Consider the following 24,607-nt stretch of genomic DNA (forward strand, 5'->3'; position numbering starts at 1 on the left):
AAAGTTACTAAAAATTTTTCTATAGTGCAGATTTAGATAAGATAATCAAATTATATTTGCTGTCATGTATGGTTTTGGGTAGCATGTTTTTCACTAAAACATAGAGAAATTCCATAAAATTGGCATCACTTGGAGTTTTTTTATATTTTCAGTTAATGGTACCTTTAAGTGTTAGGTACAGTGTTGAACATAGGAAAATAATCATATATTTGTAGAGTTTGTATCATTAAATTTATCAATATCCCACTTTTTAATAAAAAGCCCTTGGCATTTTCCAACTGAGATGTTAACAATGTATGCAAAAGCTTTCCAGGCATACTTGGTTTTCAGTAGTCTTACTCTTTAGTCATTCCTATGATTATATTTATTTGAGATAATGCTCTTTTTGTTATGGAAAGTAAAAAGTGAGTTTGTCTGTGTTCCCCTTGGTTTTTAAACCAGTGGTACAATTGCCTATTTAGACTTGATTTTCTCTTATTAAAAAATGAATGCAGTACAGTTAAGTTGAGCATTTGTTGAGTACCTGCTATGTATAAGATGTCATGGCAAGAAAGTGAAAACCTCCTGGGGATAAATTAAGAGTTTGTTCTCCAAAGTGCTTTAAAGTACAGTTTTAAAATTAATTAATCACTACCATTGGGAAATAGGACAGCCAATTAGAAGGGCCAAGAATGCTTGTTTTTGTCATCATGTTTATTGATTCTTCTCAATTGTTTTAATCTCTCAGGACACTAAAGGAGCATCAGCCGTGGTCATCTCCCAAAGCTTCTGAAGGGTACCTTGCAGCCAGCTATCCACCTGCGGGCCAGACCAGTCCCCGAGCCAGGAAATCTATGAGCTTGGACATGGGGCAGCCTTCTCAGGCCAACACGAAGAAATTGCTTGGTTAGTTTATCTAAATTATGTAGAAATGTTTAGAGTTGTTTTTAAAAATGGTCAGATACTTTCACTCTTGGAAAATTATTTGAAGCTCTTAAAGATTATCAAAATGTTCTGTTTTTGATGCAGCAAAGTTTTTGATGCCAATGATAAGAGAGTTTGATATATCAGTTAAGCCATATCAGTTAAGACAGAAGAATGAGAATGAGATTTCAGAACAGTTTTGTGGGGGATTCTTAGACTAAATATTGTGGCTGTACTTGTTTTATTCTGCCTTGTCCAGGCAGCAGGTAAATGAGAGTAGGAGAGACATTAGGTACTCACAGAAAAGGAAGAGTCTCACAGCATTCAGATGCAGGGCCTTTAACAGTATATTTTCCAAAATTATCATCTGTGGGTAGAGTATATCACTATGCTATGAAGTATAATAATACTATTTGCCATCTTTTCTTAAAAAAACAAAAAGGTAAGAGTTTTTGATTACTGTATTTTTTTATTACTCTAAGAAGATAGAATTCTTGAAAATTAAAACTGCTCTTTTTATATCAACATTTGCCCATGAGAAATATACCTAAAATGCTGTGAGACCCTTTCCCTTTTCAAGAGCTGAAGTGAATAATGAGAGAACTTACTGATCCCGCCTCACCACAGATTGAATACAAAGGTGCTCTTACACAGCTTTGGCTAAGGAAGTATAAAATAAGTAACCTGCCAATAAACCATGAGAGAAATTGAAACCATGAATGTTAATCACTATGACTAGTCACATAAGACTGTTCTCTTTAGTTTGAGTCTCTTTCTGTTTATACTTGGCCACAAATAACGTTCTAGGAGTTTTCTGATTACTTAGTGTTTTGTGATTCTCAATTTTCATGCCAAGGACATTGTAAATGAAGAACTAACTTCAGAGAAAATGCAATATTTAATTCATTCAACCCACGTGCTAGATAAAAAAGTTATATCGTCTTTGCCCTTGGAGGAGCTCGTAGTTTGATGTCTAAGACATAATCATACAATTGCAGCAGCATCCCCAGGTGTCATTAAATATGGCTTGATGAGGGAAAACTGAGGATTGGGGGAAATTAGGAAAAGCTACAGAAGTGAGGTAACATTTAACCTGGGTCTTGAAGATTTGATACCTGTTTGCCAGGTAGACACAGGATAAGCAAGGCATGCATTCAGGAGAGGTGGGAATAGCATGAATAATGCAAAGTCAGGAAAAGCAATGGGGTAGGAAATGAGGCTAGAGAAGGCTTGGAACTAGTTTGTAGGAGACTTTGTGCCGTGTTAAGAAATTTAGTCTTATCATGTATCCAGCAGAGATCTTTAAATAGGGAAGGGACATTACAAAATTTTATTTTTAGGAAAGGTTTTTGGCTACAGTATGGAGAAAGGGAAGTTTTTTTGGCAAGGGAATCATTTAAGAAATTGTTACAGCAATCCAAGCAAAAAATGGCATAGGCCTACACCAAGGCAGGAGCAATAGAAGGATGGAGAAAAGGAATCAGCTTTGGGACTTCAGTTTAGTTCAGTTCAGTCTGACTCTTTGTGACCCCACGGACTGCAGCACGCCAGGCCTCCCTGTCCATCACCAACTCCCGGAGTTTACTAGGGCCTGACTATATGGGCCAGGTATAGGGCAGGAGAAGGCCGAGAAAGATGTCACAAGTTTCTGTCTTCAAAAACTGTCTGGGTAGCGACCCCATTTGCAGAGATTGGGGCTAATATATTTATAGCACAAGGTAATTCAGATTGGTTGATACTATATGTGGGCTTCCCTGGTGGCTCAGAAGGTAGAGTCCCCCTACAATGCCAGAGACCCAGGTTCAAACCCTGGGTTGGGAAGATCCCCTGGAGAAGGGAATGGCTACCCATTCCAGTATGGGATACCTTCAGAATTCTCGGAATGTATATCTAAGAGATAAATGAAAACATACATCTGGAGATCAGAAAGAGAGAAGTGGACAAGTGGCACATTTAGAATTAATTAGCTCATTAGAGAGCCAAAGCTGTAGGAGTGGAAGGAGATCTCCCAGGAAGAATGCAAGAGTGTAAAGTAAAAAGGAAGAATGAAATTTGATATTTTAACTGGTCACTGGCTGAATGTCTAGCCTTGTGACTTCAAGCTAATCTCTTAAGTGATGGCTTCCTCAGTTTATAGGTACAGAAAATGAAGAAGTTAGACTAGATCCTTTGGGCTGTTAAATTATTTGACCTTGATTTTTATGACTATTGTGAATAATTATTAGTATTAAAACTTGAGGTTAATAGAAGATTAAATTTCTCAAGTGTTCAGTTGTCCAGATGTGAGTATAGTGGCTTCAGTTCTGGGTTTTAAAAAGTAATACTGTCACAAGTATTCCAGATTTATTTTTAGAGCTGCACCAAGAAAAATAAGAGAATTTCTTATAATACAAAGAACAAAAATATGTAAGTTCCAAATAACCCAATTTCAATACTTTTATTTTAAGAGAAAGTTTTTCAACAGGGATAGAGAACACGATTAGAGAAACTCAAAGCCAAGGGAATGGTCCTGCTTGCTATTTTTGAAGCATCTCCCAGCGTCTCTATTATTTAGTACTTTCAGGCCTGCCGATCCTTTCAGTATTTAGTACTTTGAGGCATGCAGAGCTTGAAGAACTAAAATCAAAGTTTGATTTTACCTTCATTTGGAAATTCTTAATATGTTAATGACTTTTTGGCACCAGCAGAATGTCTTAAATTGAAAAAAGGCGGTTCAGACATAATTGATCTTTGCTATTAAGTAGTGCCTATCTCTGTTCTTATTATTAAATATTATGCTTGCTGGTGGAGTTTAGTTTACCTCCAGTGTAATCTCAATTTGATTTGGACCAACGAGGCACATCCAGTCCTGAAACAGCACAGCTATTTAGCCAAAATTCCTTCAGAAGATGAAGAAATATGGAGAAGAGAGGAACTCTGCCCCAGGGATGTTTGAGCTTTCTTTGGGTCCTAAGTGAAAATGCAAACACTTTATGCCCAAACATTTTCTTTTTAGTATGTTCCTATTCACAGACACTGTGGTTAATAAACTTCCATATTCTGTAACTTTTGTTTATAGGAACAAGGAAAAGTTTTGATCACTTGATATCAGACACAAAGGCTCCTAAAAGGCAAGAAATGGAATCAGGGATCACAACACCCCCCAAAATGAGGAGAGTAGCAGAAACTGATTATGAAATGGGTGAGAAACAAAGTTAATAATTAATCTAGATCATTGAAAGTAAGGAGGGAGAATACATTAAAAGCCATATTTGCTTTCCAGCCATTTCTTAGTGTCATTAGGATGAAATATAGAAACATTTGCTCTTTTTCAGAAGATAAGCTGTACAGTCCTTAAAATGACAAATACCTGAAATATGTGTGGAAAGTAATCATACATAGGATTGTAAACAGCATCGTAAACAGCTAGCCAGAACTTTCATATATAGATGAATAGTAATTTTCTATGATGTTTATGTTGATATTTTTAGTGACTATTAAAAAGCTATTGAATTATAGAAGTGACATTAAAATATAGCAGGTGAAGTAGTATCTAGTGTGTTGTATTCGATTAATACAGCTGATTGTGTTAATCCATATCTTACCGCAGAAACCCAAAGGATTTCCTCATCACAGCAGCATCCACATTTACGCAAAGTTTCAGTGTCTGAATCAAATGTTCTTTTAGATGAAGAAGTACTTACTGATCCAAAGATCCAAGCACTTCTTCTTACTGTTCTGGTAATACTTTTTGCTTTTTATGTATTTTTTTTTTCCTGGTCTACTCTTAGAAGGCCCTTAAGTATTAAAACATGAAAGGAAGTCCATATTCAGCTTCTCACCGAAACAGATAACAATTCAGCCACAAAATAAAATGTTTTTTGTTTGCAGGCTACACTGGTGAAATACACCACAGATGAGTTTGATCAACGAATTCTTTATGAATACTTAGCAGAAGCCAGTGTTGTTTTCCCCAAAGTTTTTCCTGTTGTGTAAGTATCTCCACCTGCATTTAACTTTTGTATCTGTCTTGAAGTCAAATGTTTTATAAAAGTTTTGGGAAAGTATCACCCAGTAGTGTTCACTGATTGTGGAGAGGGAAACATGAGGTAGTGGATAGTGATTTTAGCTTAGACACAGGGGGTTTAATGAGACCTAAGATTTGTTTTGGCCTGTCAGTCAGGACAAACATTTTGTTTATCTTCTTGTTTCTGTTGTGTTCATTGTGATGAGCATCATTTATTTCCTCACTTAGGAGGAAACTGTTAGATTGCTATTAATGTATTTAAATTAGCATACCTGTTATGGTTCCTTTTTCAGTAGAGCTTTTATTTTTAATCCATAGTTGAGTGAAAGCAAAATTGACCTCTTATTTGGGAGATGAATTTTATTCTCTCTTAAGGGATGAAATCATATCAGCCTCAAAGTGTTCAGATCTAAATAACCCAAAGAAATTTGGGATCCCCTGGAGAAGGAAATGGCAACCCACTCCAGTGTTCTTACCTGGAGAATCCCACGGACAGAGGAGCCTGGCGGGCTACAGTCCGTGAGGTCACAGGAGTTGGACATGACTTAGCAACTAAACCACCACCACCATTCCTAATGTAGGCCTTTTGTGTAGTGTCATTATTTCCTTGTTTTTGTTCTTTATTTTATTTATTTTTATTTATTTATTTGGCTGTGTCTGGTCTTAGTTGCAGCATGGTATGCTATGCTAAGTCACTTCAGTCGTGTCCAACTCTGTGTGACCCCATAGATGGTAGCCTACCAGGCTCCCCCGTCCCTGGGATTCTCCAGGCAAGAACACTGGAGTGGATTGCCATTTCCTTCTCCAACGCATGAAAGTGAAAAGTGAAAGTGAAGTCGCTCAGTCGTGTCCGACTCTTAGCGACCCCATGGACTGCAGCCTACCAGGCTCCTCCATCCATGGGATTTTCCAGGCAAGAGTACTGGAGTGGGGTGCCATTGCACAGAATCTTTTAGTTGCAGAATGTGGGATCTAGTTCCCTGCATGTATGCATGTACATGTTCAGTCATGTCCGACTCTTTTGCTACCCCATAGACTGTAACCCTCCAGGCTCCTCTGTCCATGGAAATTTCTAGGCAAGTGGAATGGATTGCCATTTCCCTCTCTAGGGGATCTTCCCGACCCAGGGATCAAACCATGTCTCTTGAATCCCCTGCATTGACAGGCAGGCAAATTCTTTACCACTGAGCCACCTGGGAAGCTTTTCTTTTTGTTTAATCTTATTTATAAATTTCAGAGTTTTATGTACTTGGCCCTTGGTTATTTTTATTAATGGAGTGTAGGTGAGTTAGAAATAGTTGATTTCCTTGTAAGTTTGAATTGGATCATATATTCCACCCCCTCCAAGCTAATTTTGTTCTCCTTATTTGATCTGATTCAGCATTTATTAACACTGACTAATACTAAATTTAGTTTTAACTCCTGGGTACATATCAGTAATCAGCAGGAAGAGATGGTCCTAAAGCATGCTGAGTGGCTGATAGTAGCCAGCCGTGTCTTGAGCAAACAGTCAGCATGTATAGTTAAACATGGTTATGTGACATTACTAGTCGGTTGCTTTTACCATATTTTTCCTGATGACTATAAACACAGAACAAAACAAAACAGAAAACCAAATACCTTCATATTACATTATAAAATTCGGAAAAGCACCAGGAAGTAAAAAAAGCACTCATTACCCTTCATTTTTATCACATTGTTCTAGGAAAGAATATATGTTTTCCAGTATATATTTTCATTTAATTTTCCTTTAAAATGTTCCTCTGTTGACTTTTTTTTAGGCACAACTTGTTGGACTCTAAGATCAACACCCTGTTGTCATTGTGCCAAGATCCAAATTTGTTAAATCCAATCCATGGAATTGTGCAAAGTGTGGTGTACCACGAAGAATCCCCACCACAATACCAAACATCTTACCTGCAAAGTAAATAAATGTATCGGGAGGAGGATTGTTGATGAACTTGACACAGGCGTGCTGCTAAAGAATACATTAGCTGAAGAATTTCTGATGAGGAATAGGCTTGTTCATACCTCTCTAATGTGCCATTTTCTTACTCTTAATGTTGTGTTCAGTATGATAACTGGTTGACAACTTTTTTAACTAAAGTATGGTTTTATACTGAGTGTACTTTCGGTGAATTTTAGTCTACTTTGATACTCATCCTAAAAAAAAATTATTTTATTGTACATGTAGGTTTTACATATCATCAGCTATATAAATTAATTTCTATTAAAAGTATCATGCTTGTTATAAGAGTAACGTTTGATTTGTTGCAGGTTTTGGTTTTAATGGCTTATGGAGGTTTGCAGGACCCTTTTCAAAGGTAAGAAAATTTATTTTTCTCTACTGACAAAATGAAAATTTTATTTATATAAGTATGCCTGTTTTAAGAACACACAATGTGCTGAAATGCAGAATGATTCACACAAATACATATGTTATTTTTATTAAAAGTTTTCTACCTCAAGATTCTTTCTAAGAGGCAGTACCTTTAATATGTTTATATACTAGCTTTTACCAAAAAAAAAATGAACTAAATCTATGCTTGACTTTTCAGAAAGGTATAATAAACCTCTGTAAACTTTTCTACCCTCAGTCCCTGATGTAGTTGATGACCCTCAGGCACACACTAGGGTATCTTATGATTAGGAAAGAGCATTACATATGGCTGAAATCTACCGTATGACCTGAAATTAATACAGTGTTATATGTCGATTAAACCTGTTTTTAAAATTACATAATGAAAAAAAACTTACCTCGTGAAAACATTTTTTTCCTCCCAAGCTGTTGCATTAGATTCACTCTTCCCTGAAATTATCCTCATGTGGTCCATTCAGTTTGTTCTTTGATTGGCATTCATTGATATAGTGTGACATAAATATGTTTTTAATGATTCTCTCTGTATATGCTCTCTCTCCAAATTGATTGAGGTTCCTTGAAGGCAGGACTTCTATTTCTTCCCCTAGTGCAGTGTTCTAGAGATAGGGGTGCCAAATCAATGTAAATAGTGTAAACTTTGTTTTAAAAATTGAGTGTTTAGTTTTATTTAATTAATACTGAATATCTCTTGATATGCAAAGGCTATCATTTACAAAATGGGCCTGAAGTCACAGAAATAAGTGTGTCATGCAGAAACTTTTGTGGTTTGATTGCCAGTAACCCTCCATTCTCTTCAGAGTGTTGTTAGTTGAATCTCTAAATGGCAGCTGGAATGATGCTCTGCTCATTCTCCCTGTTTTGGAAAATAGTCTAGACATCATTCCTGATAATTGAGTTGTCTCAGGATTAATTCAGTCTTTGTCTACGCGTGGCCTCCAGTAATTGCAGGTTCATCTAGAAGCCGGAAGTGTAAGCTGAATAAAATTCCCAGTTGTAAGTCCCATGGTAGTCTATAAATATTATTTCATCCCCTCCCCCGCCTTTTTTAATGATCTGTAGTAGAAAAACAGCAAATTAAGCCCAAAATAAAAATTGAATTACTCTTTTTTGGCTTCAAAGGGGATTTAGAAAAAATAAAAAAGAATGGAGCTAAAATAATTTCGTATTTTCCATTACAGCAAACACAAATCCCAGACTATGCTGAGCTTATTGTTAAGTTTCTTGATGCCTTGATTGACACGTATTTGCCTGGAATTGATGAAGAAACCAGTGAGGAGTCCCTCCTGACACCCACATCTCCTTATCCTCCTGCAGTGCAGAGCCAGCTTAGTATTACTGCTAACCTTAACCTTTCTAATTCCATGACCTCACTTGCAACTTCCCAGCATTCCCCAGGTCAGTAAATGTACTCTTTATATAAATTTGAGCAATAATATTACTATACAACATTAGGAATTCCCTTGTTATCAGTTTACAGCAGATTTTGCTCCTTTTTATCATGAAATTCATCTTACATTTCTTCTTTACCTTGTAGCTGATTTGAATTTTGGTTTCTGTAAAGCTTTCTACTTTCAAAGAGTTCAACAAAAATACTGACATGTTTATAGAGTGTTTACATAAAGTATTCCAAGGTTGAAACATTTTTAGGAGTTGAGGCAGGAAAAGTAGCCTCAGGGACAGGTAATCCCTGTAAGTGAACAGAATTATAATTCCCTTACTAGATATACTAATCTTGCCCTAGTGTTTCTGTGTCTCTGACACAGCCTACTCAATCCAAAAAATCTGCAAAGTATAGTAGCGTCCCTATTCCCTACTGCCAGCAACAACCTGAAAATCTAGGAGTAAACAAGCAACCAGACAAAAAAGCCACACCAAGAACATAACATCTTAAAGCCCATAAGCATATTGCTTACTCTGAAGTCACTCTTAGGTCCAAGTGTGGAAAGTATACCAATTCAGCATGCAACTAACAGGTGGATACATTGAGAAATAGCTAATAGCTCGAGTGGGGCTAAGATAAGCAAGATGGCAGAAACAGCAAATGTACAGAACCTTGGGCTCATTCAGTGTCAAAGCAGATGATTTCTTATGACTCTGGTCAACCCTGGAGGTGTTACTCAATTCAACCCTGGAGGGGTTACTCAACTGACACCATTGTGTATATTATAATGACAGTAATAATGAAGGAAGTCTTCCATTGTGGTCATGTTTATACTCAGATATCTTTCTAAAGTGGTTAAAATTTAAAAGGTTTTGTGTTTAAATTCCCATTATCTGAAAAGTTTACTTAGGAAACACTTCATGCTATAAGGAAAAGTTATTAGATGTAGTTAAGGGTTAAGTGGATTTTCTTTTAAAAAGCCAAGGAATATATTATAACTACTTTGTATTGTTCAAGATCCATAACTAGAATTTCCAGTTTATAATCCTGGTTTTGCCTGAATATTTAGACATACATAGTTTTGAAGGTTCTAAAGAACTTGGCAAATCTAGTGCCCGGTTCATACATATTATAAACCATTATATTAAACAGCTGTATTCATCTAGATCTGTTAAGCCTTGGTCAACAACAAAACCTTGGTCAGCAGAGGAAACAAATTATATGATCTAGCACTTATTTTCAGTCACCTTACTGCAGCTAGTCAGGTTTCCCCTCCCCCCAAAAATATAAGAGAAATCTTGCCAACTTTTCCCGTCTATAACTGTGTTAATTTGACCTCTGTTACCTACTCCCTAGGACAGTGTTTCTTCAAGTGTGGTCCCAAGATCAGCAGCCTCAGTGTCATTTAGGAGCTTGTTGAAACATGGTTGCTGGAATCCCACTCCAGACCTCCTGCACGAGAAACTCCGAGAGTGGGGGCCCAGCGAGCATTTTAACAAACACTCAGGTGATTCTTACTCACTAGAGTGTGCACAGGATCTTGCCCCATTATCAGCATTTCAACTGTTAAAGCCAGGGCAAAACTTTACTGCCTAGAAATTCTAGACACTGCAGTGACTGTACTCTTCCCTCGTCACCACCCCCTCCACCCAGCCCTCCATGGTAAAATCTTAGCTCTTTGGAGCTAGAGGGTACTACAGAGGTAATTTAGTTCTGAGCTCACAGTGTCATGTATGAAGGGGAGACTGGGCTTAGAAGAGCCAAGTGAATTGCTTTATCACACAGTCTTATCTAGAACCAAGGCCAGTGTTCTTTCTACCGCATTCATTGCCTTCCATATCTGCCATCTTTCTTCCTCCCCTTTCCTTGCTTTTCCCTTTTTCTTTCATATATTTATGTCTGTCTCATTATTTCCATCTGCCTTACCTAAGTCTACCACGCCTTTTCTTCTGTAGAGCTCTCTATCGTCTGGGTTAGTCAACCACTGAAGTTGATCACCACTAGAAAATCCGTAGACTCTGCCTATATTGATCCTCTTGTGTTTCAAGTTTGGTTCATTTTGACCAACCTTTTGCTTCTTGGGCTACTAAAGAGATGTTAAAACTGGCAAAATGATTAGTTGTTTTTATATTGACTTTTGTTTTTTTTTAATCCAGACTACCAGGGATATTTCTGCCTATTTTTACCCACTGATAGAGACAATAAAATAATCAGATTAAAATAAAGGTACCAGCACATATTCTGGTAGTTGATGAACTGTTCATGTCCTGTGTTGATTGAACATTAGCCATATCATTTGCTTAGAAAAATAGTCCTACTCTGCAACCTCTTAGAATTGTCTAGAAAAATCAAAGAATAGCATATGTGGTTTTGGTTGCAGTTTTAAACCTACAGTGTCACCTCCAGTAGCTCTCCAAAGATGGCTGCTTGAATGGATTATAACACCCTGAAAACCTCTGACTATTCTGAAATGAAACTGAAGTTTAAAAGTGATAGAATTATTTCTTTAGAATAATGGTGTTCAGCATTTTCTCTCTAAATTGTATGTCCTTTGGTTTGCCAGATTATTTTACTACATTTTATTAGAGAAAGAGTTTATCTTTTCAGTAGTCACTTTACTCTTTGATGAAACCCTTTTGTATCTCTAAGTTGTGGATTTATGTCCATGAAAGGATCCTGATTTATCTATCTGCCTAAATTATTGTGTTTTTGTCATTTGTACTTAGGTAATACCTCTTATAAGAGTTTATACGTTCTAACTAGGCATGCTATTTTATATCTTTATATAAAAAAGGTCCTTTATATAAAAAAAGGTCCTTGTAATCTTATATCCCTGTCTCCTCAATTCTTTGTGGAACCGAGTTTGCTGATATCAAAGGGCTAAAAGAAGTGATGAATCTAATCCAGATTCACAGCTCGCTCCAGCATTTCAACTTTGGTATTTAGTTGAATAGAAACCAGAATATTTCCCTGTCTCCACTTTCATTAGCCATGTGCTAAGCAGTATTTAAAGAATCCCTGTGTCTCTCCCTGAAATGGACCATGAGTGTTGCTTGCCATTAATTACCCAAAATCAACCCACACTAGTCTACTGAATTTTAAGCAGGTGTAAGCTCTGTTGCTTTATGTCAAAAAGCAAAAGATGCTGATCTGCACACAGCTCAAACTTTGTTTCAAACTTTCCGTCAGTTTAAGACTTTGCTTTCTGGATCTTTGGTACTTAGCAGGATTGACCACTAAGCTGTATCTTCTTTTGGTCCCCAGTTTTCTCTGCCATCAAATTAGCTACATAAGAAGTTCGTGAACTCCCTAGCCCTCCCCATTAAGCATTAAACCTTATTTAAGTAAAAATTATGATGGTAATTCAGTAAGTCACCAGCTTCTGAGGAAGTGGCAGTCATTTACATAAAGCCAGCATCTCTGAAAATGCATTCTTCTTGACAGATGATCATAGGCCATTTGTCTATCCCCTTAACACAAGGAGGATTGTTTTATAAGTTTTATATTTTTATATATGAAGATACATAAATGACTGTCTTCTGACTCCACTCCCCGCAGAAATTGAATTTGGTATCTGTGGAGCCAGTGGAGTATACTCAGAGTTCATTGCATATGAAATTGTGTTAACTGTGGCCCTTTTACCCAAATAAACATAGAACTTTGTCTTTTCAGATTTTCCCACATGCCATTATCAGAACCTTGAAGAGAATCTATAACATTTACTCTTTGATAAATAAGGATATTTCAAATTTGATATTGTGATCCATTCTTTGGTCCAGTGTAGCTGAGCTGGACATGAATTGAAGAACCAGGATTAGAGCTAGAAAATTAAAATGTTATCTACTAAAAATGCTGTATATGGGACTTTCTCTTGCTTAAGAAGGCCATAAGTGGCTCTCTAACAGGGTGAGCAAAGATGCCTTTTTAAAACCATGTTATGAGTGCTTTATAACCATTTCCAGTATGCATTTCAAATACAGTCTTCCTGTATCCTCTTCAGATGTTAAAGAGCAAGTATACTAGAAATAAATATCCAGATGGGATTATATGGATTTGGTGGGCTACGGTCCACGGGCCCGCAGAGTTGGACACAGCTGAGCACACAAGCAGTAGTTGCTGGATGACAGTATTCATTAAAAAGAAATTAAATAGATTCATCTTCAGTATATTAAAATTTAATTTATACTCTACTGAGACCTCCTAATATTTTTCACACTGTAATTTAATTCAGTAAACACTCAAACTCTTATATTGTAGGTATTCAGTAGGTACTCCAGAACATTTAAAGATGACAGAGACCCTGGTGCCCAGAGACTTGGCAGTTTTTGCCTATGGATCTCAGTATTCAATTTCAGCTGAAGTTGTTATTTCCTTCCGAGGCATGTTTAACAAATCCTTTGTGTACACAAGTTCTTTGATTTTTAAGTACAAGATTAATACTACAATACTCTGTAGAAAATAACCCCAAATCCAGATTTTGTCTTGAATTATCAGAGATGTTCATTGTTTACTACATGCAAGGGACTCTGTTAAACCAAGGGAAATGGGGACACTAATAAGACATGAGACCTGCCCTCGAATAGATTTCAGAGCAGTGAGAGTGGCAGGGTATACACAGTATACTGTTTTGACCTCTTTTGTGACCTTTTGTACTTACATTGTACCTTGCAACTGTAAAGTATTCTCGTCATTCAAAGGTACATCTGTTTGGAAAAATCAGGTGATAATTATGGCTAAAGTTTAATAATACATTTTTTACCTCAAAAATATATGAGATGTATATTACATTTTTAGCAAAAATAAGCCTATGATCTATTTTAAATATTTTTTCACTTGAAAAAAATCTTAATTTTTTTCTTTGATCAGCTTATTTTACTGTTAGTATTAGAGCAAGAATATTTTTAGAGCAAAGACCTAGTTAGTGGAACTTTATTTTAAATTCACTTCTTTCATTTCGTTTTGGGTCTATGTCCAAGACGGTCAGTTAGTTATTCAGTCCTTTTGCTTCTGTAAGATAGACCTCCTTCCCAGAAGCCGGGTGGATCAGCTAGGAGTTCTGAGGACTCCAGCCCCCAGTGGTGCTGACAGCTGTGTGCAGAAAGGGTCAGTTCATCAAAACCATTTCTGCAAAGAGTGGACTTCGTCATACTTCTGCTGTGTTTACCAGGTTTAATGTGTCCCCCTCTCAGAAGAAACATAAGATACCTCTATTTTGAGACTACTTAAAGTCTCCAAAGCCATTTTTTTAATGTTTTATGAAACTCCTTACGGTAGTGCAGACCTTTATTTGGTATATTCTTGATTTATTTTTCTTCTTTTTCTTTGTTATCACCTTCTATTTAAGGGAGAAAAATCATTTTAAACTGAACAACTGGTTGGTGTAATTTCTGCAAAATTTCCACTTCATTTTTTAATGTAATTTTTGATTTACAGTAAAATCCTTACTTCTAATAAGGGTGGTAAAAACACATCTGTCTGTAAAATTGTAAGTTCTACCATTTATTAATATTTAAGAGTTGGTAATATTTAGGAAATAAGCAGTCAGTTCAATAATTAAAACTAGAATCCTCCTGAAAAACCAAGAAAGTTAATAATTATCCAGTATCTAATCATATTTCACCCTTTAAAAATCTTGTGAACATCACTCACTTTTGTTTTCTCTTCCATTCTGTGTCTGTGAAGCTTCTCTGCCTTGCTCTAAATCAGCAGTTTTCATGCAGCTGTTCCCTCATCAAGGTACTCTCTACTTTTGTCATCTTTGCACGAATTACTGCTTACCCTGCGCTCATCCCGGGCACATGGCATGAGACTTCATTCACCAATCCCTGTAAGCAGAGTCTGGCTCAGGCACATAAAGGACTTATAAGGCCATTCCTGTGAGGTCTGAATGCCTCTGGCACTGCAGAGCCAGGACTCGTCTTGGTGGAAGAGCTGTGCAGGTTCCCCGAACACTGCAGATGCTGTCCCAGCCCTAAACTAACACAGGCAGGTTAACAGGAAACTCCAGGGAGAGTTACTGGAGCAAGGAGGGTATGCAGTGTGGGGAAGAATTTTTAGCTTAGAAAGTATTTATTTCATATATAAATAATGAAGCTAACCCCAGCATTTCCTTAGAAGTTAAAGCTGGCTGTCTTTTTTAATCATCTGTGCTAAAAAAAGAAAGGAATGTGGTCCTCAGTTAGCTCAAAGGACTAAGAAGAAAAAAGTGTGATGCAGTTATGTCTCATTTATAAAAGATGCCCTTTCTTTCTTTTACTCTTCAGTAATTAATATACAGAAAGATTAGACCTGTATAGAAAAAGAGGTGTCAGCAATTGATGAAAATCCATTACAAATATTTTTAAAGTTCCTATAGTTAATCTTTTGTATATCTAGCTCAAAAGATTAATAATTCTAAATATATAATTAACGCATCTCCATCAGTGTATTTCCTAGTAGCGCTAGTGGTAAAGAACCCACCTGCCAGTGCAGGAGCCTCAAGAGATGTGGGTCCGATCCCTGGGTTGGGAAGATCCCCTGGAGGAGGGCATGGCAGCCCACTTGGGTGTTCTTGCCTGGAGAATCCCATGGAAGGGGCGCCTGGGGGACTACAGCCTCTAGGGGCTCAAAGAGTCAGGCAGCACTGAAGCCACTGAGCACAGCATGCGCACATGAAGAAGCTGGAGTTATCTTTTCTTCTAGGAAGACTTAATGGCATTTCTTGCTTATTTACATTAGCTTCAGTAACTAAAAATTCCAGTATAAAATTGAAGTCCTATGCATTTGTTGTAAAACTGCTTTCAGTACTTCACTTTTTTTTTTTCCAGTTATTAGGAGCATCTTAATTTGTGAAGTAATTATGTGCACAAAATCTTCACCTAGCTTATCGGATTGTTCTAACAATCCTTTGAAATAGGCATATCTACTGTTAATTTTAATTGTGAGATTTAGAACTAAAACAAAATAAGAGTTCTCATCGAGACAGACTGGACCCTGGGTCTTCTGATGTGCCTCATTATATATGTAACAAATGAGCCCTCTGACACCTTTGCCTTCTCGTAGATGCAATAAGAATTTTCTGACAGGTTTGCCATAAGATCCATGTGATAACTAAGCAGTGCAGATTCAGGGGCCTTACTAGAGCCCTGTGCAGGTGGCAGGGGATTTGGATTATTATTAAGTTTTTTATTTTCTCAGTTTCTCAAGAACTAAAAAGGATTTGATCCTTTTATTTTTTCATGAAAATATTAGATTCCAGTTTGAGAGATCATTTTGGTGTCTAAAAAATAGGTGACTTTAAGTATTTTATTATTTGTCGGGATGGAACTGTATCCTAGTTGTCAAAGTAAACCCTGATACCTGCCTTCAAGGAACTCATGTTTGAGCAGAGGAGGTAGATATATAATGGATTTACATTATTTAACTTTAGTGTAATGATTGTTTTCCCACTTTCTCAATTCAGTGAATTTTGGCCAATAACACCTTTTACTTAGGATTTCATCTTTACCTGAAACCACTACAGTTCATTGAAGCACAGTGCTTATTAATACACTGCTGTGAAAAATTTTCAGCTTCTTCTGCCCTGCATGTTTGTAACTGGCTGCATGTTTAAGAACAGCATATCTAAGGGAATTTAAATTAGTAAGTCAAGACTACAGAGGTTTTTAACCTTTTCTTTCACCCGAGTGGTGACCTCCAAGTTTCTGTCACTTCATGGATTTCTGCTTTTGTGCCCACTGAGAGTCGGAAGGGAAGGCCAGTGCTTAGGGGCATAAGAGACCAGGATACAAAGCCTCCAAGAGGCTTTGATAAGTGGGAGTGTAGGACCAGGGTCTCCTCACTAATATAAAATGTCATGTGTACCAAAGCAGGGTGGATCTGTCTCCATTTAGGCAATTGGGCTGGTATCTGAGAGTTTTTCCTATAGAATATCAAGACCAAATCCTTCACTACCTTCTAGAAAGGTTTCTAGTTTTAATTTAAGAGGGTTGAAAAGAAGAATGCTGCCAAAATTCTCAAAAGTGAGAATTAAGCTCAGAAACCAGGATACTAGGATCATTCTGTTTCATACTAACTTGGCTGTTTTCAAGATGCTATTTTTGATATAAATATAATCCTTTTTAAAATTGATTTTACAAAAGCCTCCAAGATTTTTAAGTCAGCTTCTCCTTTGATCCTTAACATAAAACATTTTTGCTGTGAAATCGAATTTAGGAATCACCACCATGCCACATTTACCTGTGTGTGACTTGTAGGGTTGGGTCACTCAGTAGGAAGAAAACATGCACACAAAAACACAAAATGAATTGAGATGAAAATTGAATTTGAAAGTAAAAACGGGACATCCACCTCTCACATAGCATTGAAACTTTGGGTTATAAGTGACAGTCCTAAGTCAATGATACTTTAAAATTTTTAATTAAAAGGAACATACCTGCGTATGGGGAAAAAATTAGAAATTCAGCAAAATAGAATAAAAAAGAGTCCACTATAATCCCACCACTCTAAGATAATCACTGTTTATTAACATTTCGGTGCCTCTCCTAATTTCTCTTCTTTATGTAGTTGAAATCACAGTAGGTGTAAAACTTTATTGCTTGTTCTTACCCTTAACATTTAAAATTTTATTTAGAGGTCTGAAGATTATTTGCTTAACAAAATAGGAAATGAAATACTCTTAGTATATCTTTGAAGAAACCTTCACCCTAGTGACTTACTCTGATTATAATTTATATAACTTTAATTCTTAAGAATTAAACTGAACAGGCCCTTGTCCTCAGATGAAAGCTTTGCAGTGTGATGACTGCTGCCCCAATCCCCAGCCCTAGAAAGAGCCATAGTCTAGCCAGGGGTGTGGCTTCACCAAAGGTGGTCACACAAGAAAGGGCCCCAGGGTGGAAGATTGCTGGCAGAGGGCCACCAGCTCTCTGGTGGTTGACACTGTGTCCCTCTTGATGACCATCTCTTGATTGTTTCAAACTCTTATCTGTAAAGTTCCAGTTTTGCCTGAATCTTAGTTCTATTAAGGAAATAACCCTAGATAAGGAACTGCTGGACTTGAACTTGTAGGCCAGATGCATATTTGAGGAAAGGGAAGGTCAAATACACAGACAAGTTCATGATCCTTTCAGACAGAAGAAGCTAAAAACGGTATTGTCTTTTCCAGTAAAAATGTGGTGCAGCCACACTGGCAATCAGAGAGGTTGATGGTTTTTGACTCTCCCCAGTTGCAGCCATCACATTTAAAAATGGAAACATTCTGTTCAACCAATGTTTGTTGGAAAAGACATCAACTAGATCTTAGAGAAAAACAAAAATGAGTAATAAATTATCTCTGCCCTTTTAGGTGCTTTTATTCTAGTAGAGAAAATATGACATATACATAAGTTGTGATAATATAGACAAAATATAAATGCATATAAAAGCAGGGAGAATGCATCAGGAAAGAAACAGAAATGAGAAAAAAATGCAGGTTGCCCTTTATCTTGTAGAGATCAGTAAGGCAATTGAAAGAGCTGCACACACATCACAGGGTGCAAGGTGCGTTCAAAAGGTGATAAGCCGTCTTCTTTCAGTTTTGTTATTTCTTTTCTAAATAGCTCTGGAGAAGATTCAAATAAATATGCAGAAGAGAATAAAAATCATCCAGAATTCTGTTACCCAGAGGAAAGTTCTTTGAACATCACAGTGTATTTTCTTCCATTTATCTTTCTACCCATAGGATTAGATCAGAACAGATTCATTGCAGGTTCACTGCCCTTGGCTCCCAGAGAGGTGTTGCTGACATTTCTAATGCTGCACTCACACTACCAGCCCAGTGCACTTTTCCATATGCCTATGTTCCTTTGATAACCTCAAGACAGCAACCCTCTAGCAACCCTCTAAATCAGACCAGGTGCCTGTAGATGCCTCATACCTTGAGTGGAATTCAAGGCTAACTCCAAATGAAGGATGTGTGACTCCTAGAAGGAGGTCATCACAGAGCCATTTTCTGTTCATGAGCCAACAGACAGATGTATGGATCTTTGTATATTTTCAGTCACATAAATACTTTTTGACTTGAAGTACTATTTTTTGTCCAAAAATAGAAATTTTTCCATTCTCAAATTTACTCTTTATTTTAAAATTCAGATGGTACAGATAAGAATAAAGTAGGGAATTCCCTGTATTCCAGTGGTTAGGACTGCCCACTTCCATTACAAGGGACATGGGTTCGAGGAACTAAAATCCCAAAAGTCACGTGGCACAGCCAAAAAAATAAAAAGAATAAATTAAAAATTACCTGAAATCATACCATCCAGTAATAATATATTTTGGCAGATGTTTTCCCAGCCTTTTTTTTTTCCTTCCTGTACCTGGATTTCTTTTCCCCCTACTCCCAAATTATGGTCCTTTTTCTATATTAGTAAATATCAATCATTTGCTACATTTTGTTACATTTTACTACAAATGGCTTAAATTTTGCTTCAAATGACTAAAATACTTTTTGCTTTGCCACCAGTAGTTATGCCAAAGGTGGGTATAATCAGTCTAATTATTTTAGTAAATTTTATTAAAGTGTAACATAAAAGCACACATGATAAATTGCAACCTAATTAACTTAAGAAGTAAACATACTTAAAAATCCAGCATCCAGATCAAGAAACATCATCACCAGCAGCCCCAAGAAGCCATCCTCATGCCCTCTTCCAGTCCTCCTTCCCCAGAGGCAACCACTATCCTGTGACTTGTCTAATCTGAAATCTTTACTCATCTGATGAGTAAAAATATACCCTGTTTTTCGCTTCTTGTCACGTTATGGAGTTACTAACCAGATCATTTATAAAACACATTGTAGGGCCCTGTTTGGGGAGGTTTAATCTCCTCCATGAGAGAAGTAAATGGCAACTGTTAAGGTGTAGAACAGAAAATGACTTGGCAGAGTTGAAAAGATCAAAGCAAAAATTCTGCTGTATGACTTTTGGGATATATTATTTTCTTAGTAAATATTTGAGTTCCTTTGGGGTAGGCACTATGATTTTGAGAAGAAAAAGCATCTCCCTTCCTTTGAAATGATGTATTTCCGTAGCTTTTGCAATTACAGAATATATCCTGTGTATAAACAGCTAGTAAGGCTACATGGCCCTCTGCTGGAAACTTCTGGTATGATTTGGAGGAAGGCGTTCTAGTCTGGTAACTGCTAGCCTTTCTTTCATTCAGCTCAAGCCTGCCTGCCTTTGGCTTTTCCTTGCAACTTCTCTGTTTTTTGTTTTTTTGTTTTTTTTCCCCCTTATGCTATTTTTCTGCTATGATAGCACATTTTGCTTAACAAAGTGTGAGGTGTGTAAACCTCAAGATCTTTGTAAACACTCTAGCAGTTGACTGTTAAAATGAATGCAAAAACAATGGACCAGGTTGTATCTCATTTACAAATTGTGGGATTCAGTCCTGGAGCTTAACACCAGAGGAGAAGAGGGTAACTGGCTGCTTCGTTTCTGTCCAGGAATCGACAAGGAGAATGTTGAACTCTCCCCCACCACTGGGCACTGTAACAGTGGACGAACTCGCCATGGATCCGCAAGCCAGGTGCAGAAGCAGAGAAGTGCTGGCAGTTTCAAACGTAATAGCATTAAGAAGATCGTGTGAAGCTTTCTTTCTTTCCTTTTTCAAACAGACTTAACTGACATGGGCTCTTCACTAGTGACCCCTCACCACCGTGCTGTGATGCTGCACTTCATGTTTCTAACGAGCCCATCCAGTCTGCCATGTTGCCAGATGATCAACTCTTGGAAGCATTGCCTAAATTTAATGCTGCTTTTTTCTTTAACTTTTTTTTTTACTTTCGGTGTGTCTGGTTTAAGCAAGTGTTCAGAACAGCTGCAAAGAGAGTGGGCAGTCAGGACACTTGACCTGAGAACATCCCAATTGTGAGAGGATGAATTCTTGAATACTGCTACTACTGGCCAGCTATGAAAGCCATTTGCACAGAGCTCTGCCTTCTATGTTTTCCCCTTCTTCAACATACAAAGTAAAGTGTTAGTCTTATTTACACACTTTTCAAGATAGAAGTTTATGGGAGAAATAATATTATAACCCCAGTATGTTTAATCTGACTTTTAGCTGTGGACTTTTTTTTACCTTACAAAACTGAAGAACCATAGAGGTCAAGCCTCAGTGACTTCACACCATAAAGCCACAGGCAAGGTACTTTGGGGTGGGGGGGAGGGTGGAGGGATTTAGTATTTTGTAGTGGGTTCTTAAGAAATACTAACACTTGAGTATTAGCAATAATTACAGGAAATAAACATAACCACATATATCTTAACATTACTGAATTAAAGAGATGAGTTCTGAGGCCTTATCCAAACTCAGTCATCCAAACTAGTTTATATTTTTCTCCAGTTGATTATCTTTTGATCTTTAAATATGCTAAAAGTCATTTTTTTGTTTTTGTAAGCCAAAACTATACTAAGTATAGTAATTATACATTTTTCCCCTCCTCCTCTTCTTTCCTAAATAATTCTAAGCAGGGTAATCAGTGAACAAAGTGTCGAAAATTGTTCCTAGAAGGTAATTTCGTAGATGGTTGCATTAGCTCCATACAAAATGGAATGGTACGTGACTGTTAGAGTAGATGATGCTTTTATTTTGTTTAATATTTTTCCCAGAAACATAGACTATGGTGTATATTATCAAAAAATTTTTTGATGAGATGTATTTTAAATGTCTTGTAATCTTTCCTCTCCCCTCCAAAAAATCAGGAATCTCTTTAGCAAAACATTTCAGTTCTATATGATAGAATTGCATTTAATCACTGTGAAAGGACTGGTCAGCCTGCATTATTATGACAATAGGGGACCTTAAGAGTTGCTGCTATGCTGAATGGTATGGATTATCATGGCATTGGAATTTCCATAGTAATGCAGATCCAATTTCTTTATGGTACCTGCAGTATGCAAAATAATTTGACTTCAATGACTATATTAGTATCTGGATGTTCCAATTTAGGACTAAACCGTATTTATTACAAGCAGATATTATCCCGCTATTCCTGGGCTCCCTTTATATGTTAAGATGTAACGGCTTTGGGAGGGGAAAAGAAACCTAGGGGAGGGGGAGTTTCCGAAAGTGCTGTTTCATGAGTGGATTTCAGTAAATTAAATTCCACAGCTAAATCAATAAATAATGGTACATTTAAGTGTTCTGATTTTAATAATATAATACATTTCACATTTATCCACACAGTAACAATGTAATATGTTAATGTAAATAAAATTGCTTTTGATATTCAGAAATAACAAGAATTTAATTTTTTTAATTTGTTTACAGTCCTGGGAAAAGTAAGAACCATTTGCCAAAATGGAAAAAAAAAAAATTTTAGTGCTAGTAGTTATTTTGACCCTGAATTGTTGGAAAATATTGAAGATACATGCAATTAACTTAACTTTTACTTTTAACTATTGTAGAGGCTTCATTAGAATAGAATGTGGTAATAACAGATCAACTAAGATGATAAGGAAGTAAGACCAGAGCTGAGTTTAGAAATAGATCTTTAACAGCCTGGTGCCAAGAAATGCTGAGCTGCCGGTAAGGTCCATGTCTTCCCACAACCCAGAGCTTCTGGGGCGGGCACCCTGGCTCCTGGAATGTGAGCTTTTAATAATTCTGGTTCTGTGTTTTTCCCTCTTGGTTGGTTTGGTGCAGTGACCGTGGGTAGTGTTACGCTATTTTGCTTCTCCCATCAAAACAAAGAAACTTGCAAAGCTTTACCGCTAAAAAATATTGATCTTTCCATAAACAAGTTTTCCAGGGTATGTTATTTCTTAAATTTATTCGTTTACTTCCCTCTAGCGTAATGAAGGGAGTGAATTCACTTGAAGTACCTCATGAAGTGATCTGCATTGCATAAATCAGAACTGAACCTTCTTTGAATTGCAGAAATACTTTTGATCAGTACATCCTGGAAATTTGAAAACTTATTAAGGTTTAAGGTTCACCTTGTTTAAAGAACTTCTGACTTTTGAGGAAAATCTAGCTTTCCAAGAAACTAAAATGAACATGAGGTAAATCTCACCAATATGTTTCCCTGGGAGAAATGAAACTCTTTTTTAGGCCTCATACTTACAACCTGCACAAGAAATTCTGAAGTTTACAGCAGGTTGCCTATTCTGCATAATCTGATGTAAGTTCTATAAAGTAATTTGGGTTTGTAGATGTTTCCCCTGACTTTTTTAAAGGGAAAACATTAACTCACCATTTCTTTGTCGTGATCTCCCTGCTTTATCACCCCCACTGTCCCAGGGGTGTGCTCTTCTTTGCCAGCCTTGAGACCTGGTTCTCTAGCTTTGGGGGACATGGCCAGTGCTCTCTCCTGCATCCACGCAGCACCTGTCGTTACTAGGGGCCGGCTCCATGCAGGTCCTAGGCCAGGGCTGAGGACACCAGAGAGAACGGCCAGGGGACGATGCCCTGGGGGAGACGGAGTGAAAGCCGGCAACCTGCCTTGCTGAGTGGGTTTTAGGGTTCTCAGTTTCGTTTTGGCTTTTCTGTTTGTTTTCGGGTTTTGTTTTTACATCCCACCCCTAACCCAGGCATAATGAGGCATGTCTTATTCAATGTTATGCAATGGACTTATACAAAAATTCACTCTTAGTGTCAGCCACACAGTTTTTTTTTTTAATGCAGTATATTCACCTGTAAATAATTTGTGTAAAATTTGACAGAAAAGTATATTTACTACACTGTAAATACATGTGATGATATATTGTATTATTTTGCTTTTTTGTAAAGCAGTTAGTTGCTGTACATGGATAACAAACAAAAAATTTGATTATTCTCGTGTTAGTATTGTTAACTTCTTCCTGCGACTGCGTTACATCATTTAAAGAAAATGCTGTGTATTGTAAACTTACATTGTATATGATAACTTCCTCTCTCTTCTGTTCAGGCCCAAACTCTGGCCGTTCCCTTGTCTACAGCCTCGTTAATATTGTAAGCAGTTGTACGCCAGCAGGAGAAGTACTGCCCAACAGACAAAACCCACCATTGTAGAGGAGACTGTAGAAATCCATTTCAGATCACTGTTGTTCCCGTCCCATTCTCCCCCCTGTGTATGTACTCCTCCCCCTTTTTTTAAGTAAAATGTAAATTCAATCTGCTCTAAGATGTGGGGAGTTATTTAATTTCTTCACATGCATCAGCTCTCTTTTCTTACTTGCCCCCTACTCCTCCCTGATCTTTTGAAACATTAAAGCCATTTCCTTTCTTTTGGTAAAATAATTTTGGTGAAATGCGTAGGGGAGAAAAAAGTTTCCCTTGAGTCTGAAAATTAGACTGATAAAGATATATTGATAAGAGGAAAGCCTACACATATATTTAGTATAAATTTTACATGACAGGAGCCTTCAAAAAGAGATGAGAAGAACCCCCCCCCCCAAAAAAAGAAACAGTTAAACCTGAGTATTCCTATCCTAGGTTTGATGAAGAGTGGGGCATCATGTAGAAATCTCATAGGTCAGACTACGAGGTAAGTGCAGTAAAGTTGGGGAACCTAGCAAGATCTATTCCAGTTCTCCAAGTCCCTCTGTCTTCAGAGATTTGGATGCTCTTTCCACCGGGGTTAGGGAGGGCCCTGCCCTGCCTGTCAAGTGAAGGTTTTATGTGTGTTTCAGAAAAGGATGAGAGGAGAAAGGTCAGAGAGACCTTCCTGCTTCTGCAATTTTCTCAAGCTCCTTCCTGAACCCCATCAAATGCTTTTTTAGGGCATGCCAAACTGAAGGGTAACTCTGCTTTCTGAGTGAGGCTGAGTTTAGTTCTTTTAAAATGGGCAATCAGAAATGCCAGGACACCCTGAGATCAACAGAGGGCTTATGTTAGGACCCCACAATTCTCTCCAGCTTCTCAGCTCTCTCCAGCAGAACCTTCCCAGACACAGCATGTGTATTACCCCATTATGCAGGCTACTCCCAGATGGAGAAAG

At 37.3% G+C, this 24,607-nt stretch overlaps 1 protein-coding gene across 14 annotated transcripts in view; it reads left to right on the forward strand.

Annotated features, from left to right (window-relative positions):
- Positions 1–23,786, forward strand: part of NF1 (neurofibromin 1) — a 265,468-nt gene extending 241,682 nt beyond the window's left edge. For 6 of the 14 annotated variants that reach the window (XM_044939531.1, XM_025281027.2, XM_044939524.1 and 3 more), the window contains 10 exons: positions 728–885; positions 3,962–4,084; positions 4,493–4,623; positions 4,774–4,874; positions 6,691–6,833; positions 7,187–7,233; positions 8,468–8,684; positions 14,353–14,406; positions 20,132–20,832; positions 22,480–23,786. In XM_044939531.1, coding sequence (XP_044795466.1) covers positions 728–885; positions 3,962–4,084; positions 4,493–4,623; positions 4,774–4,874; positions 6,691–6,833; positions 7,187–7,233; positions 8,468–8,684; positions 14,353–14,406; positions 20,132–20,274 — 1,117 coding nt within the window. In that variant the 3' untranslated portion in view covers positions 20,275–20,832; positions 22,480–23,786. Of the gene's footprint in view, positions 1–727; positions 886–3,961; positions 4,085–4,492; positions 4,624–4,773; positions 4,875–6,690; positions 6,834–7,186; positions 7,234–8,467; positions 8,685–10,026; positions 10,178–14,352; positions 14,407–20,131; positions 20,833–22,479 lie in introns of those variants that run through there. The other 8 variants (XM_044939525.1, XM_025281030.2, XM_025281031.2 and 5 more) reach the window with 6 other exon arrangements.
- Positions 23,787–24,607: the final 821 nt, after the last annotated feature.

This window comes from Bubalus bubalis, chromosome 3, assembly GCF_019923935.1.
Source record: "Bubalus bubalis isolate 160015118507 breed Murrah chromosome 3, NDDB_SH_1, whole genome shotgun sequence".
NCBI lineage: Eukaryota > Metazoa > Chordata > Mammalia > Artiodactyla > Bovidae > Bubalus > Bubalus bubalis.